Genomic DNA, 15,909 nt, shown 5'->3' with positions numbered 1-15,909 from the left:
CCTGGAAGGGTGGTAGAGGCAGAAACCCTCACATTTAAAAGGTGCTTGGATGGGCACTTGAAGTGCCGTAATCTGAAGTTACGGACCTAGAGCTGGTAAGTGGGATTAGACTGGTTAACCTCTTGTTGGCTGGTGCAGATACGATGGTAAGTACTTCAGGGAATCGAATAGGGCCAGAGTGATCTCCTGGATTAGTTTTGATCGCCTGGATGGGTCGGAGAGGAATTTTCCCAGATTTTTTTCCCCCAATTGGCCTGGGTTTTTAGCTGTTTTTTTGCCTCTCCCAGGCGATCGCATATCTCTGGTTGGGGTGGAGTATAAAATGTTGCGATGCATGCGGTATTACAGTTGTGTGGGCAGACTGGTTGGGCCAGATGCTCTTTACCTGTCCGCCATTGTTCATAGGTTTATATGTAATCTTCAGGGCTACTGACCGAGGGCCGTGTGGCTCTTTTTCGGCCGGCACAGACATGATTGGCCGAAATGGACTCCTTCTGCGCTGTAGATTTCTATGTTTCTATAAGGTAGTCTATGCCCACGCTGCAGCAAGACCTGGACAACATCCAGGCTTGGGCTGATAAGTGGCAAGTTGCACCACACAAGTGCCAGGCAATGAACATCTCCAACAAGAGAGAGCTTAACCACCTCCCCTTGACAGTCATTTGCATTACCATCGATCAGACCCCACCATCAACATCCTGGGGATCACCATTGACCAGAAAATCAACTGAATCAGTCACATAAATCCTGTGGCAACTGAAACAGGTCAGTGGCTGGTTGATGATTCATCTTCTGGCTCCCCAAAGCCTCTCCTACAAAGCACAAATCAGAAGTGTGATGGAATACTCTCCACCTGCCTGGATGGGTGGAATTGCTATAATACTTGAAGTTGTTCCACACCATCCAGGCCAAAGTAGTCCACATGAACGGCACCTCAGCCACTAAATTAATCATTGAATCTCTCTTATCACTGGTGTACCATAGCTAGTGTGTATTATCTACAGGATGCATTGCGGCAAAAAGACAAGGTTTCTTCAGCACACCACCACCACCTCCACCACCTAAAAGGACAAGTGCTGCAGGTACACAGGAACACCATCATGTGCATGTTACCATCCAGGTTACACACCATCCTGATGTTGAAATATATCACTGTTCTTTCAATGTCATTGGGTCAATCTCCTGGAGCTCTCTCCCTTACAGCATTGTGCGAGTACTTTCACCACATAGACTGCAGCGGTTCAAGAAGGCTCACCAGCACCACCTTCTCAAGGATAAACTGGGGATGGGCAATAAATGCCGGCCTTGCAGCAATGCCCACATATGAAAATTAATATTTTAAAAAGCCTCACTCATGGGAGGCCACAAAATGGAGAGCTGGTGTGGGAAATTGAAATGGTGAAGTGAGAATGCCCATCATAGGTTGTGTCTGGAGTATACTGCTGCAGAAAAGTAAAGATAGCTCTGAGGAGGACCATAACAAATTACAGGACATTAATAAAAAAATTACAGGACATTAATAAATTTGCAAAATGGGCATATAATTGGCAAATGAAGTTTAACACAGAGAAATTTGAGGTATTACATTTTGGTAGGAAGAATAGAGAGGTCACTTATTACTTGGAGAGTGAGAGTCTAGGTGGGGTAGAGGAACAAAGGGACCTCAGAGTACAAATACACAAATGACTAAAAGTTGCGACACAGGTTAGCAAGGCCTTAAAAATGCAAACCAGGCACTAGGGTTTATTTCTAGAGGTATAGAATTGAAAAGTAGGGAAGTTACGCTAAACTTGTATCGAACCTTGGTTAGACCACACTTTAGAGTACTGCGTACAGTTCTGGTCACTAAATTATAAAAAGGATATAGAGACATTGGAGAGGATGCAGAGAAGATTTACAAGGATGATACCAGAAATGCGAGGGTATACCCATCAGGAAAGGATAAACAGGCTGGGTCTCTTTTCTCATGGAAAAAACAAAAGGCTGAGGGGTGACCTAATAGAGGTCTTTAAAATTATGAAAGGTTTTGATAGATTGGATACAGAGACCGTGTGGGGAAGAGGCTATCAATATAAGATATTCACCAAGACACATGATGCCTAAAAATGTATATGGTTATGCAATTAAAATTCACGCAAAGAATGTTGTGTTTAAATGGTTATAAGAATTAGGAACAGGAGTAGGCCATCTAGCCCCTCGAGCCTGCTCTAATTTCATTCACCCCTCCCCACCTACAGATTCTGCTTCCTGGGAGAATGGTCCGAGGGTTTGTAAGTAATTGAGTATTAAATGAAACTACGAGGTTCAATGCTCTCTGACTGTATTTCATCAAGGGCCCATTGGATTGCTGTCCTCATCCTTGTTCCCGTCATCTCCCTCATACAACAACAACTTGTATTTATGTCGCGCCTTTAACGTAGTAAAACGGCCAACGGTGCTTCACAGGAGTGTTATGAGACAAAAAATTTGACACCGAGCCACACAAGACCAAAAGCTTGGTCAAAGAGGTAGGTTTTAAGGAGCGTCTTAAAGCAGAAAACAGAGGTAGAGAGTTTTAGGCAGGGAGTTTCAGAGCTTGGGGCCCAGGCAACTGAAGCCATGGCCACTGATGGTTAAGCGATTATAATCAGGGAAGTTCAAGAGGGCGGAATTAAAGGAGCGCAGACATCTCGGGTGGTTGTGGGGCTGAAGGCGATTACAGAGATAGGGAGGGGCAAGGTCATGGACGGATTTGAAAACGGAAGAGAATTTTTAAATCAAGGCAATGCTTAACCAGGAGACAATGTAGGTCAACAAGCACAGGAGCGATGGGTGAACAGGACTTGGTGCGAGTTCGGCAGCTGAGTTTTGAATCACCTCTATTTACGTAGGGTAGAATGTGGAAGGCCAGCCACAAATGCATTGGAAGAGCCAAGTCTAACAGTAACAAATATATGGATGAGGATTTCAGCAGCGGAGGAGTTGAGGTAAGGACGGAAATGGGCAATGTTTTGGAGGTGGAAATAGGCGGTCTTAATTGTGCTGTGGATGTGTGGTTGAAATCTCATTTAAGGTTAAATATGACAGCAAGGTAGCGAACAGTGTGGTTTAGCTTCAGCGTAGTGGCCCCGACCTGCGAGAGACCATCAGCGGCAGGTCGGGGCCATAAAAGGAGTGGCGAGCGGCAGCACCTGGACAGCATGGCGGCCCCAACATGCGAGAGACATCAGCGATGTCATCAAGGTCCAGTTCGGTGATTGGAGCGTGAGGAGCTGGTGCAGGAGCAGCGAGGTCGGGGCAAAGGAGCGGCGAGGGAATGTAGAGGGATGTGATTGGGACCCGGGAGAGGGGCGAGTTTGGGGCCAGAAGAATCGAGAGCCCAGGAGCAGCACGGACCTGCCCACACTGCGATATGTGCGCGCACTAGGTCTGTGCAGCAGAGCAGGTCTCCAGTCGTCTTGGGTAATCCTTGCCACTGGACCAAGACCTCGTTCTGTCAAGTCCGTGTGGTGGCTTGTGTGCAACGGCCACCACATGTTAAAAAATTCCACGTACAGGCATCTTCCGCCCTTCAAGATGTAGTTCGGGACCTGGAATATTAGGTCCATCGTTGAAACACCTGTGAACTCATCCCTTTTTGGCGTGGAAGCAAGTCATCCTCATTTCGAGGGACTGCCTATGATGATGGGATAATGAAATGAAAAGAGATTCTTTCCCCTTAAATCGTTCAATTTGTTGTTACCCAGCTCTATTTGGCAATGGTCAGCTGCCTGTGTTGGTGGTTAAAGTTATTCTTTGCTCACAGGGATTGCAGAAAATCCCTCAGATTTTCCAGGTTTCAGTGGGGACTGTGGGTCAGCCTTCTACTTGCTTCACTTAATGTGGGCTCTGAGCAGAGCTGCACAAAGTAGTAGCAGTGCTGGGAGCAATCTGTCGAAGTGACTCTGGACATCATTCATCAATTCAGGAAGTGTTAGCAACAACGACAGATCAGTTGAGTTGGCTTCAGCTTAACTCTCACAGTTGGCCTTCGCCGTCGCTTCTCAATTCTGCAGTCAGAACCCTGGAGAGAAATTCAGGAAGAGAAGCAAATAGAGTGACTATTGATAATGTGGCAGACCTGCATAATTAGGACTAGTGTATGGTGTAGAAATCAGTACATATTGCCAACACATTGTCAATAGAGGAAAACATTATTGCCAATGGTATTGTCATGAGGCACACCCCTTTTGTCAGCAAAACATTGACAAGCAGACAGAACTTGGAAAACGTTGAGTGTCACCATTTCATGTGGACACTTGGCATGTAAAGAGAAGCTGTTCAAGGCGAATTAAGCAGAAGAGAGTGATAACAACAACAACTTGCATTTATGTAGCACTTTTAACATGGTAAAACATCCCAAGGTGCTTCACAGGAGCATTATCGAACAAAATTTACACCAAGTCACACAAGGAGAAATCAGGACAGGTGACCAAAAGCTTGGTCGAAGAGATAGGTTTTAAGGAGCATCTTAAAAGGATGAAAGAGAGGTAGAGAGGTGGAATTGTTTAGGGAGGGAATTCCAGAGATTAAGGCCCAGGCAGCTGAAGGCTGGGTCAGCAGGGTGAAGAAAATCAAGGATGCACCAAAGGCCAAAATTGGAGGAATTGCAGAGTTCTCAGAGGGTCATAGAGCTGAAGGTGATTGCAGAGATAAGGAGGGGTGAAGCCATGGAATGAATGGCAATTGGTTGGGCCTCTGTTCAAGAAAGATGTGGAGGACCCAAAGACAATCCTTGTGATCATCATCATAGGCAGTCCCTCATATCGAGGATGACTTGCTTCCATGTCAAAAAGGGATGAGTTCACAGGTGTTTCAATGAAATAGAGCTGTATGTACATGGCAAATAAAACAATTTGCTTTTTTCCCTCTTTGCATAATTAACAGAGCATATATTACTGTGACTGAAGTGCAAGGCTGTATCACTGAGTGAACCATATATCAGAAGCAACTCAAAAATGTTAGCAATACTCAAAGGTGGTTACAAATTTTGTTTGTATAATCTGTGAAAATACTTTCACCATTAACACAGACATTGATTACGAGCCCTTAACTGTCAGCAAAGTAGTGATATAGCAAAGTAAACAACAACATAATTCTGCCACAGTAAACATGGGTACAACACCCAGAAGATATCTGTCAAACCAAATTGAAGTTAGACTGGATGAAATACAAAGCAATCTGGACAGCTTTCCTGTAGACCCATAAGGCGTGATTATTCCCAAGATGCCGTCTTTCGGATGAGACGTTTAACTGAGATCCTGTCTGCTCTCTCAGGTGAATGTAAAAGATTCCATGGTACTATTTTGAAGAAGAACAGGGGAGGTTTCCCCCAGTGTCCTGCCCAATATTTGTCCCTCAATCAACATCACTAAAACAGATAACCTGGTCGTTATCACATTGCTGGGGGGGGGGGAGGAGGAAGAGACACAGTGGAGGGGGGGGGTTTGGAGGGGAGAGACAGAACTCAGGGAAGATGGATCACGTTTCTTGGAAAGCTCAGTTACAAGCCTTGGGGAGGGCGGGGGGGGGGGGGGAAAGAGAGCCTTGGGGGCGGGCAGGAGAGGGAGACATGGCAGGGGGCGGGGGGGTTGCAGGGGGTAAATCGAAGGGGAGAGATGGAACTCAGGGAAGACGGATCACATTTCTCGGAAAGCTCGGTTACAAGGGACATCGACAGAGTGAATCTAGAAGTCAAGACACTGTCACTATTCACTTCATACCCAATAAACCTGTTAACAATCTGTAACCCACACACAATACCCCATCTATGGGGGGGGGGGGGGGAGAAAGAGTGGAAGGTCATGCACTTGTGCTGAGCATGCCAATCAGAGAAATGGCTGCCATTCAATTAGTACAAAATAAATTGGTTTCCAGTTACGAGGTAACCTTCAATTATCAACTAAAGATATAAGAAAGTAGAACATTAAGGCCACTCTGCTTACAGGTCAAGTACCACTATAGACTGTACTTAACACATTCCAGGCAATAGTCTACAAAGTTTATCCTTGCCCCTTACCTCAAAAGGTAAGTCAAGCAAACATTAAAATAAACTTGCCTGATTACACACACACACCATTTAGGTACCAGACAAGTTGCTTTCCTTCACTATTCTACTGTCACCACCCCTGGTGCCGCGCAGTATTGACTCACTGGGCCCTGACCAGATGCTGAGCCACTTTCCCAGTCGAGGGTACAATGCTATTGGTCCCCGCCCCCGGGCTGTGTGGGTTCCAGTAACTCCTCACCTGGCGCTCATACCTCCCGCTCTCTGTTGCTCTTCCCCAGGCCTGAATGAGGGTAACCATGGAAACCCCACCAGCGTCCCAACACTCGCTTACCGCGGCGCGGCGAAGAAAGCCTGTAAACAAAATCTACACAGCGACTGATTGCGGCAGATGTTGAACCAAAGATAAATCGGACGCAGCTTAGTATTTTGCTGTTGCTGTTGTTCGCTTCCCGAGATGAGAGCGGACTGGCTGGCAGCGAACCTTCAGGCTAGGCCGCACCGCACCAAGATGGCGGCAGCTAGCAGGCCGCGACCGGCAGCGCGCGTTCACGGGGCGGGGCTCCGCCGCGGGGGCGCGCACGCACACGCTCCAATTCGACATCTCGCACATGCCCAGTGAATATCAATAGCATTGTGTGTGTGAGGTGGACTGAAAGGGTTGCTGCTGTGTTTACAACAATAACATCGCTTCTCGGCCTTTTGGCTAAGATCAAGTGTAGTATCTGTTTCGCTTCTCGGCCTTTTGGCTAAGATCATGCGTAACTGACCTGACAGGGGAGTAACCATGACCCCAAAGTGGTTCTCCCTGGATCAGGAAGGTAGTTCTCCTATGCTTTTTGGAAATAGGAGGTGGGTGGGGTGGCTTGACCCATCCACCTCCACGGAGGTGTGTGGGGGGGCCTGATCATGGCACGAACCTGGTATTGCAGTACTTCCAGGAACGGTGCAGTGGCTCTAGGCCTTTTGGCTAAGAGCATTGGTGCAGAGTGATCCTTGATGTGTGCAAGGTGACCTCTGGCGTTTGTGATTTGACAAAGAATTGGAAAGATTGGCTACGAATTAAAAAAAAACAATAACAACTTGCATTTATTTGCCGCCTTTCTAAGATATGGGGCAAGGAGAGAGCTAATTACAGGCCAGTTAGTTTAATATCTGTAGCTCGGAAGGATGAAATTATCACGGAATAGAATCATAGAAATTTATAGCACGGAAGGAGGCCATTTCGGCCCATCGTGTCCGCGCCGGCAGACCAGGAGATACCCAGCCTAATCCTACTTTCCAGCTCTTGGTCCGTAGCCCTGTAGGTTATGGCACTTTAAGTGCACATCAAAGTATCTTTTAAATGTGGTGAGAGTTTTTGCCTCTACCACCCTTTCAGGCAGTGAGTTCCACACCACCAGTGTGAAGAAATTTCCCCTCATATCTCCTCTGAACCTCCCCCCAATTACTTTAAATCTATGCCCCCAGTTGTTGATCCCACTGCCAAGGAAAAACAGACCCTTCCTATCCACTCTATCCAGGCCCCTCATAATTTTATACACTTCAAACAGGTCTCCCCTCAGCCTCCTCTGTTCCAAAGAAAACAGACTTACCATCTCCAATCTTTCCTCATAGCCAAGATTCTCCAGTCCAGGCAACATTCTTGTAAATCTCCTCTGCACCATTTCCAGTGCAATCACATCTTTCCTGTAATGTGGTGACCAGAACGGAACACAGTACTCCAGCTGCGACCTAACCAGTGTTTTATACAGTTCAAGCATAATCTCCTTGCTTTTATATTCCATGCCTCAACTTGTACGAACAATGATGGACAGGTAAAGATCATCTGGTCCACTGAGCCTGTCCCACACAATTGCAATACCTTGTGTATCACAACATATACACTGCACCGCACCTGAAACCCTGTGACCATGTGATCTCCTGGAAAAGCATTAAAAAACCAAAGGCTAATTTGGGGAAAAAATCTAGGACATCCCTCTCCGACCCATCTAGGCGATCGAAGCTAGTCCAGGAGATCACTCTGGCCATTAAATTCCCTGCCGTAGTTACCTTCTGTAAGAGTTAATCTGCGCCGCAGCCAGAAACATCCAGCTTTTGCTTGAAGGAGTTCAGTGAGTCTGCATCCACCACATGAGAGGGCAGCTTGTTCCAAAGGTCTGCTATTCTCTGTGAAAAGAACCACCTCCTGACATCTAACCTAGATCTAGCCTTATACAACTTAAACTTGTGTCCCCTGGTCCTGCCTAACCTATTTAGTTGAAAAAAACGGTCAACTGGAACACTGTCGATTCCCTTCATTATCTTATAAACCTCAATCATATCCCCCCTAAGTCTATGCTGTTCTAAGGTAAAGAGTCCCAACTCTTTTAGCCAATCTTGATAACTAAGATGCTTTAGACTTGGAATTAGTCTACTGGCCCTCTTCTGCACCCCTTCCAGAGCCTCAATATCACCCACCAAGGTTAGTGGGAAACGAGAAGATTGGGAAAATTTTAAACGACAGCAAAGAATGACTAAGAAAGCAATAAAGAAAGGAAAGATAGATTACGAAAGTAAACTTGCGCAAAACATAAAAACAGATAGTAAAAGCTTTTACCGATATATAAAACGGAAGAGAGTGACTAAAGTAAATGTTGGTCCCTTAGAAGATGAGAAGGGGGATTTAATAATGGGAAATGTGGAAATGGCTGAGACATTAAACAATTATTTTGCTTCGGTCTTCACAGTGGAAGACATAAAAACCATGCCAAAAATTGCTGGTCATGGGAATGTGAGAAGGGAGGACCTTAAGACAATCACTATCACTAGGGAGGTACTGCTGGACAGGCTAATGGGTCTCAAGGTAGACAAGTCCCCTGGTCCTGATGAAATGCATCCCAGGGTATTCAAAGAGATGGCGGAAGTTATAGCAGATGCATTCGTTATAATCTACCAAAATTCTCTGGACTCTGGGGAGGTGCCAGCGGATTGGAAAGCAGCTAATGTAACGCCTCTGTTTAAAAAAGGGGGCAGACAAAAGGCAGGTAACTATAGGCTGGTTAGTTTAACATCTGTAGTGGGGAAAATGCTTGAAGCTATCATTAAGGAAGAAATAGCAGGACATCTAGATAGGAACAGTGCAATCAAGCAGACACAACATGGATTCATGAAGGGGAAATCATGTTGAACTAATTTACTGGAATTCTTTGAGGATATAACGAGCATGGTGGATAGAGGTGTACCGATGGATGTGGTATATTTAGATTTCCAAAAGGCATTCGATAAGGTGCCACACAAAAGGTTACTGCAGAAGATAAAGGTACATGGAGTCAGAGGAAATGCATTAGCATGGATCGAGAATTGGCTGGCAGAGAGTCGGGATGAATGGGTCCTTTTCGGGTTGGAAATCGGTGGTTAGTGGTGTGCCACAGGGATCGGTGCTGGGACCACAACTGTTTACAATATACATAGATGACCTGGAAGAAGGGACAGAGTGTAGTGTAACAAAATTTGCAGATGACACAAAGATTAGTGGGAAAGCAGGTTGTGTAGAAGACACAGAGAGGCTGCAAACAGATTTAGATAGGTTAAGCGAATAGGCTAAGGTTTGGCAGATGGAATACAATGTCGGAAAATGTAAGGTCATCCACCTTGGGAAAAAAAAACAGTAAAAGGGAATATTACTTGAATGGGGAGAAATTGCAACATGCTGCGGTGCAGAGGGACCTGGGGGTCCTTGTGCATGAATCCCAAAATGTTAGTTTGCAGGTGCAGCAGGTAATCAGGAAGGCGAATGGAATGTTGGCCTTCATTGCGAGAGGGATGGAGTACAAAAGCAGGGAGGTCCTGCTGCAACTGTATTGGTGAGGCCGCACCTGGAGTACTGCATGCAGTTTTGGTCACCTTACTTGAGGAAGGATATACTAGCCTTGGAGGGGGTACAGAGACGATTCACTAGGCTGATTCCGGAGATGAGGGGGTTACCTTATGATGATAGATTGAGTAGACTGGGTCTTTACTCGTTGAAGTTCAGAAAGGGGTAATCTTATAGAAACATTTAAAATCATGAAAGGGATAGACAAGATAGAGGCAGAGAGGTTGTTTCCACTGGTCGGGGAGACTAGAACTAGAGGGCACAGCCTCAAAATACGGGGGAGCCAATTTAAAACTGAGCTGAGAAGGAATTTCTTCTCCCAGAGGGTTGTGAATCTGTGGAATTCTCTGTCCAAGGAAGCAGTTGAGGCTAGCTCATTGAATGTATTCAAATCACAGATAGATAGAATTTTAACCAATAAGGGAATTAAGGGTTATGGGGAGCAGGCGGGTAAGTGGAGCTGAGTCCACGGCCAGATCAGTCATGATCTTTTTGAATGGCGGCGCAGGCTCGAGGGGCTAGATGGCCTACTCCTGTTCCTAATTCTTATGTTCGTATGTTCACCATGTGAGGAGACCAAAACTGGGCACAGTATTCCAAGTGCAACCTGACTAAGGTCTTGTACAAGGACAAAACAGTGCACCTTGTCTTATACTCAATTGTCCAATGGATACTCTCCAACACCCTATTTGCTCTAGCTATCACTGCACGGCATTACTCGTGTACCTTTAAGGATGTATGCACTAGAGTCATGTCTGTAGTTTTGGGATCACTAGCCACTAGATGGCGTCACTGTTGGAGGCCATTGGGCTGCACGCACATTTGTGCAGCCCAAGTATAAAAGGCCAGCCATTTTGTATATTAGTCACTTTGGGCCTTAATAAAGCAGAGCCAAGTTTATACCTCTTGGAGTTAAATAATACTCAGTCTAACAGTTATCGCATACAAAACATTTGGCGACGAGGCAACAAGAACCTTTGCATGTAAAAATGAGCACAATTGGATTGTTGGAGCGATTCGTGGAAGGAGAAGATTGGGCAGACTTTGTGAGCCGTTTGAGCCAGTTCTTTGTGGCCAACAAAATGGAGGAGGTCGGCGATACAGATCGGCGCCAGGCGGTGTTCCTCACGGTTTGCGGTCCAAACATTTATGGTCTGATAAAGAATTTACTCCTGCCTGTGAGTCCAACAGAGAAGACATATGAAGAATTTGTACACTGGTACAGGACCACCTTAAGCCAGACGATGGCATCATCATCTCGAGATACAGAATTTACACGCACGTTCGCTCAGAGGGCCAGAATGCCGGAATTCGTTGCCGACCTGAGATGTCTAGCGGGACCGTGTAAGTTCGGGGCTGTGTTGGCAGACATGCTGCTGGACTTCTTTGTAATTGGCATCAACCACGAGGTGATCCTGCTTAAACTACTGGCAGTGGAGATGTTGGACTTGAACAGGGCCATCACGATCGCTCAGGCATGCATGACGACGGATAGAAGTCTAAAGCAGGTATCAATGAAAAATCGAAACTCGGCAAGTACTGTAAACATGATTCATTCGGCATTCAGCAGAGTGGCACATGGCAGGGCCTACCTGACTGCGTACACGAAACCTGAGGCTGCCAAAGTCCGCCAGCGGGAATGCATCCGATTTCTCCGTATTGGCGTTGTGGGGGCAATCACCGGCACCAGCAGTGCCGATTTAAGCAATATAGTTGCAAAGGCTGTCTGAGAGTGGGGGCATCTCCAGCGCAAGTTCCCACAGATGAGCAAGCGTGCTGTAACACACCACGTGGAGGATGATGGTCAGACTAGTGCGGATCCAGGAAACTCAATTCGAAATACCTGAGGAGAAAGTGTATGGACTGTATTCGTTCCTAACTAAGAGCAAACCGATAATGATCAATGTGAAATTTAATGGGGTGGCCGGTATCGATGGAACTGGACACAGGGGCGAGTCAATCGATAATGAGCCAGAGGGCACTTGACAAGCTGTGGGATACTAAGGCTGTGAGGCCCAGGCTCAGTCCAGTCAATGCCAAGTTGCGCACGTACACCAAAGAACTCAGAACGGTGATTGGCAGTGCCACAATTAAAGTGATGTATGACAGTGCGGTTCACGAGTTACCGCTATGGATTGTCCCCGGCAATGGCCCAACGATGTTTGGCAGGAACTGGCTTGAAAAAAATCAGATGCGATTGGAACGACATCAAGGTGTTATCATCGGAGAAAGATACATGTGCCCAAGTTCTGAGCAAGTTCCCCTCACTGTTCGAACCAGGCATCGGCAACTTCACGGGAGCCAAGGTGCAGATCCACGTGGACTCGGATGCAAGACCCTTCCATCATAAAGCTCGGGCAGTTCCGTATATGATAAGGGAGAAGGTCGAAATCGAACTGGACAGACTCCAGCATGAAGGGATCATATCACCGGTTGAATTTAATGAATGGGCCAGCCCCATTGTTTCTCTGCTGAAAAGTGATGGCACAGTCAGAATCTTTGGAGACTACAAGGTTACGATCAACAGGGTTTCGAAACAGGATCAGTACCCGTTAACGAAGGCTGATGACTTGTTTGCAACACTAACTGGGGGGAAATCGTTCCCCAAACTGAACTTGACGTCGGCCTACATGACACAGGAGCTGGTTGAGACGGCGAAGAGACTTACGTGCATTAACACGCATAAAGGACTGTTTATTTATCACAGGTGCCTTTTTGGATTTCGCTCGGCTGCAGCAATATTTCAGAGGAACATGGAGAGTCTACTGAAGTCCATTCCCAGAACTGTCATGTTCCAAGATGACATCCTGATCACAGGTCGTGACTCCAAGGAACATCTGAACAACCTGGAAGAGGTTCTGCATCATTTGGACAAAGTTGGACTCAGACTGAAACGCTCAAAGTGCGTCTTCATGGCACCAGAGGTCGAATTCATGGGGAGGAAAATTGTTGCTGACGGCATCAGGCCCATGGACGCGAATACCAAGACCATCAAGAATGCACCCAAGCCGCAGAATGTGACGGAGCTGTGATCGTTCCTGGGTTTACTCAACAACTTCGGTAACTTCCTACCTAAATTTAGCACCTTATTAGAACCACTGCACATGCTGTTAAGAAAAGGCGACAACTGGGTGTGGGGTACGTCTCAAGATAGAGCTTTTGAGAAAGCCACTAATCTGCTTTGCTCTAACAAGCTGCTGGTACATTATGACCCATGTAAACGTTTACTATTGGCCTGTGATGCTTCGTCATATGGAATTGGTTGCGTAAACCAACAAGCTAAAGAGTCTGGTAAACGTCAAACAGTCGTGTATGTTTCAAAAAGTTTGTCGAAAGCGGAAAGAGCCTACAGCATGGTAGAGAAAGAAGCACACGCCTGTGTGTATGGGGTTAAAAAGATGCATCAGTACCTGTTTGGTCTTTGGTTTGAACTGGAGACAGATCACAAGCCGCTCATTTCATTGTTCTTTGAAAACAAAGGTATCAATACCAATGCTTCATCCTGCATCCAGAGGTGGGCGCTGACATTATCCGCTTATAATTATGTAATTCGCCATAGACCTGGCATCGAGAATTGTGCCGATGCTTTGAGCCGTCTGCCGTTGCCCACACCGGATGTGGAAACGCCACAACCGGTGGACCTATTGTTAGTTACGGATGCTTTTGAGAGTGAAGGAACCCCTGTCACGGCTCAACAAGACCTGGATCAGCCAGGACCCGATTTTATCGGTGGTGAAGAGTTGCATTCTCAAAGGTAATTGGTCTGCCATACCCAAGCAAATGTGCGAGGAGACCAAACCTTACATTTGTCACAAAGACGAACTGTCTATTCAGTCGGATTGTATACTGTGGGACAATCGTGTTGTTGTGCCCAAGAAAGGGAGAGCGAAACTTGTACGCGAGCTACATTGCACACATCCCGGTATTGTAATGATGAAAGCCATCACCAGGTCTCATGTATCGTTGCTGGGAATTGACTCTGAGCTGGAATCATGTGTGCACCAGTGCAAGCACCAGCAGAATCGCCGCTGAGTCTGTGGTCGTGGCCGTCCAAATCATTGTCTAGGATCCTCATAGACTTTGCAGGTCCCTTCCTGGGGAAGATGTTTTTAGTTGTGGTGGATGCATATTCGAAGTGGATAGAGTGTATAATCATGTCATCCAGCACAACCACAGCTACCATTGAGAATCTCAGTGTCATGTTCGCGACACATGGTCTGCCTGACATCGTTGTTAGCGACAACGGATCGTGCTTCACTAGTCAGGAGTTTCAAGAGTTCATGAAACTCAATGGTAAGGTCAGCACCGTTCAAACCTGCAACCAATGGGCAAGCTTAACGTGCTGTCCAAATCATAAAGCAGAGTATGAAGCGAGTAACCCAAGGGTCACTGCATACTGCTGAGTTACAGGACAAGGCCACACACGCTTACCGGAGTCTCGCCTGCTGAACTAATGATGAAGAGAGGTCTTAAGACCAAGCTATCTCTTGTACACGCTGACTTGAATAATCATGTGGAATATAGAAGACAAAGTCAGCAAGGCTATCACGATCGCGCAGCTGTGTCAAGTGATATTTCTGTAAATGATCCTGTATATGTTCTGAATTATGGTCAGGGTCCCAAGTGGATCGCTGGTACTGTCATGGCCAAAGAGGGCAACAGAGTATTTATTGTCCAGCTCAAAAATGGGCAAACATGCAAGAAACATATGGATCAGACAAAGCTGCGGCACACAGACGAACCAGAACAGTCAGCGGAAGAGACAATCGACAACCAACCAACGTACCCCCAGTCATCAGTGGACTCAGTGGTCATCAGTAAATCGGGATTTTCAATCATTGACATGTTCAATGAAAATGGACTTTCAATCCCTGACATGGCCATTGCCACTCCCACCAGGGCAGCCACCCAGCCACCAGTCACAACAGACTCTGAACACTCACCCAAGGCTGGAGTTGAACTGAGATGGTCAACCCGGGAGCATAAAACACTGGACTGTCTCAATTTGTAAAAGACTGTGTTAATATCTCAGAGGGGAGTATTGTCATGTATGTACTTTTGGGATCACTAGCCACTAGATGGTGTCACTGTTGGAGGCCATTGGGCTGCACGCACATGTGTGCAGCCCAAGTTTAAAAGGCCAGCCATTTGTATATGAGTCATTTTGGGCCTTAATAAAGCAGAGCCAGGGTCTTTCCTCTTGGAGTTAAACAGTACTCAGTCTAACAGTTATTGCATACACAACACTTTGGTTCTACTACCAATCACCTTAAATCTGTGTCCTCTGGCTCTCGACGCTTACATCAACAGGAACAGTTTCTCTCTAACTACTCTGTCCAGACCCATCATGATTTTGAAGACCTCTGTCAAATCTCCTTTCAATCTTCTCTGCTTCAAGGAGAACAAACCCAGTTTCTCCAGTCTATCTACATAACTGAAGTCCCTCACCCCTGGAACCATTCTCGTAAATCTTTTCTGCACCCTCTCTAAGGCCTTCACATCCTTCCTAAAATGTGATGCCCAGAATTAGACACAATACTCCAGCTGAGGCCGAACCAGTGTTTTAAAGAGGTTCATCATAACTTCCTTGCCTTTGTACTCTATTTATAAAGCCCAGGATCCTATTTGCTTTTTTAGCCACTTACTCAACCTGCCCTGCCACCTTCAACGATTTGTGACATATACCCCCAGGTCTCTCTGTTCATGCACCCCTTTTAGGATTGTACCCTTTAGTTTATATTTGCCTCTCCTCATTCTTCCCACCAAAATGTATCATCATTTTGCACTTTTCTGCATTAAATTTCATCTGCCACGTGTCCACCCATTCCACCAGCCTGCCTATGTCTTCTTGAAATCTATTCTCCTCACTATTCACTATACTTCCAAGTTTTGCCTCATCTGCAAACTTTGAAATTGTGCATTGTACACCCAAGTCAAAGTAATTAAATATCAAACAAAGCAATGATTCTAGTACCAACCCCTTGGGAACACCACTATATACTTTCCTCCAGTCCGAAAAACAACCGTT

General features: G+C 46.1%; 1 protein-coding gene and 1 pseudogene across 2 annotated transcripts in view; one reads left to right on the top strand and one right to left on the bottom strand.

Moving 5' to 3' along the window:
• Window positions 1–6,545, bottom strand: part of tbc1d32 (TBC1 domain family, member 32) — a 454,803-nt gene extending 448,258 nt beyond the window's left edge. The window contains exon 1 of one of the 2 annotated variants that reach the window (XM_070885302.1): window positions 6,267–6,545. In XM_070885302.1, coding sequence (XP_070741403.1) covers window positions 6,267–6,277 — 11 coding nt within the window. In that variant the 5' untranslated portion in view covers window positions 6,278–6,545. The remainder of the gene's footprint in view (window positions 1–6,266) is intronic. The other variant, XM_070885303.1, reaches the window with a different exon arrangement.
• A 166-nt stretch (window positions 6,546–6,711) lies between these two features.
• On the top strand, window positions 6,712–6,971 carry LOC139267529 (U2 spliceosomal RNA; annotated as a pseudogene).
• Window positions 6,972–15,909: the final 8,938 nt, after the last annotated feature.

The sequence above is a fragment of the Pristiophorus japonicus genome, chromosome 7, assembly GCF_044704955.1.
Source record: "Pristiophorus japonicus isolate sPriJap1 chromosome 7, sPriJap1.hap1, whole genome shotgun sequence".
NCBI classification, from domain to species: Eukaryota; Metazoa; Chordata; class Chondrichthyes; family Pristiophoridae; genus Pristiophorus; species Pristiophorus japonicus.
This window is presented reverse-complemented; position numbering and strand designations above follow the sequence as displayed.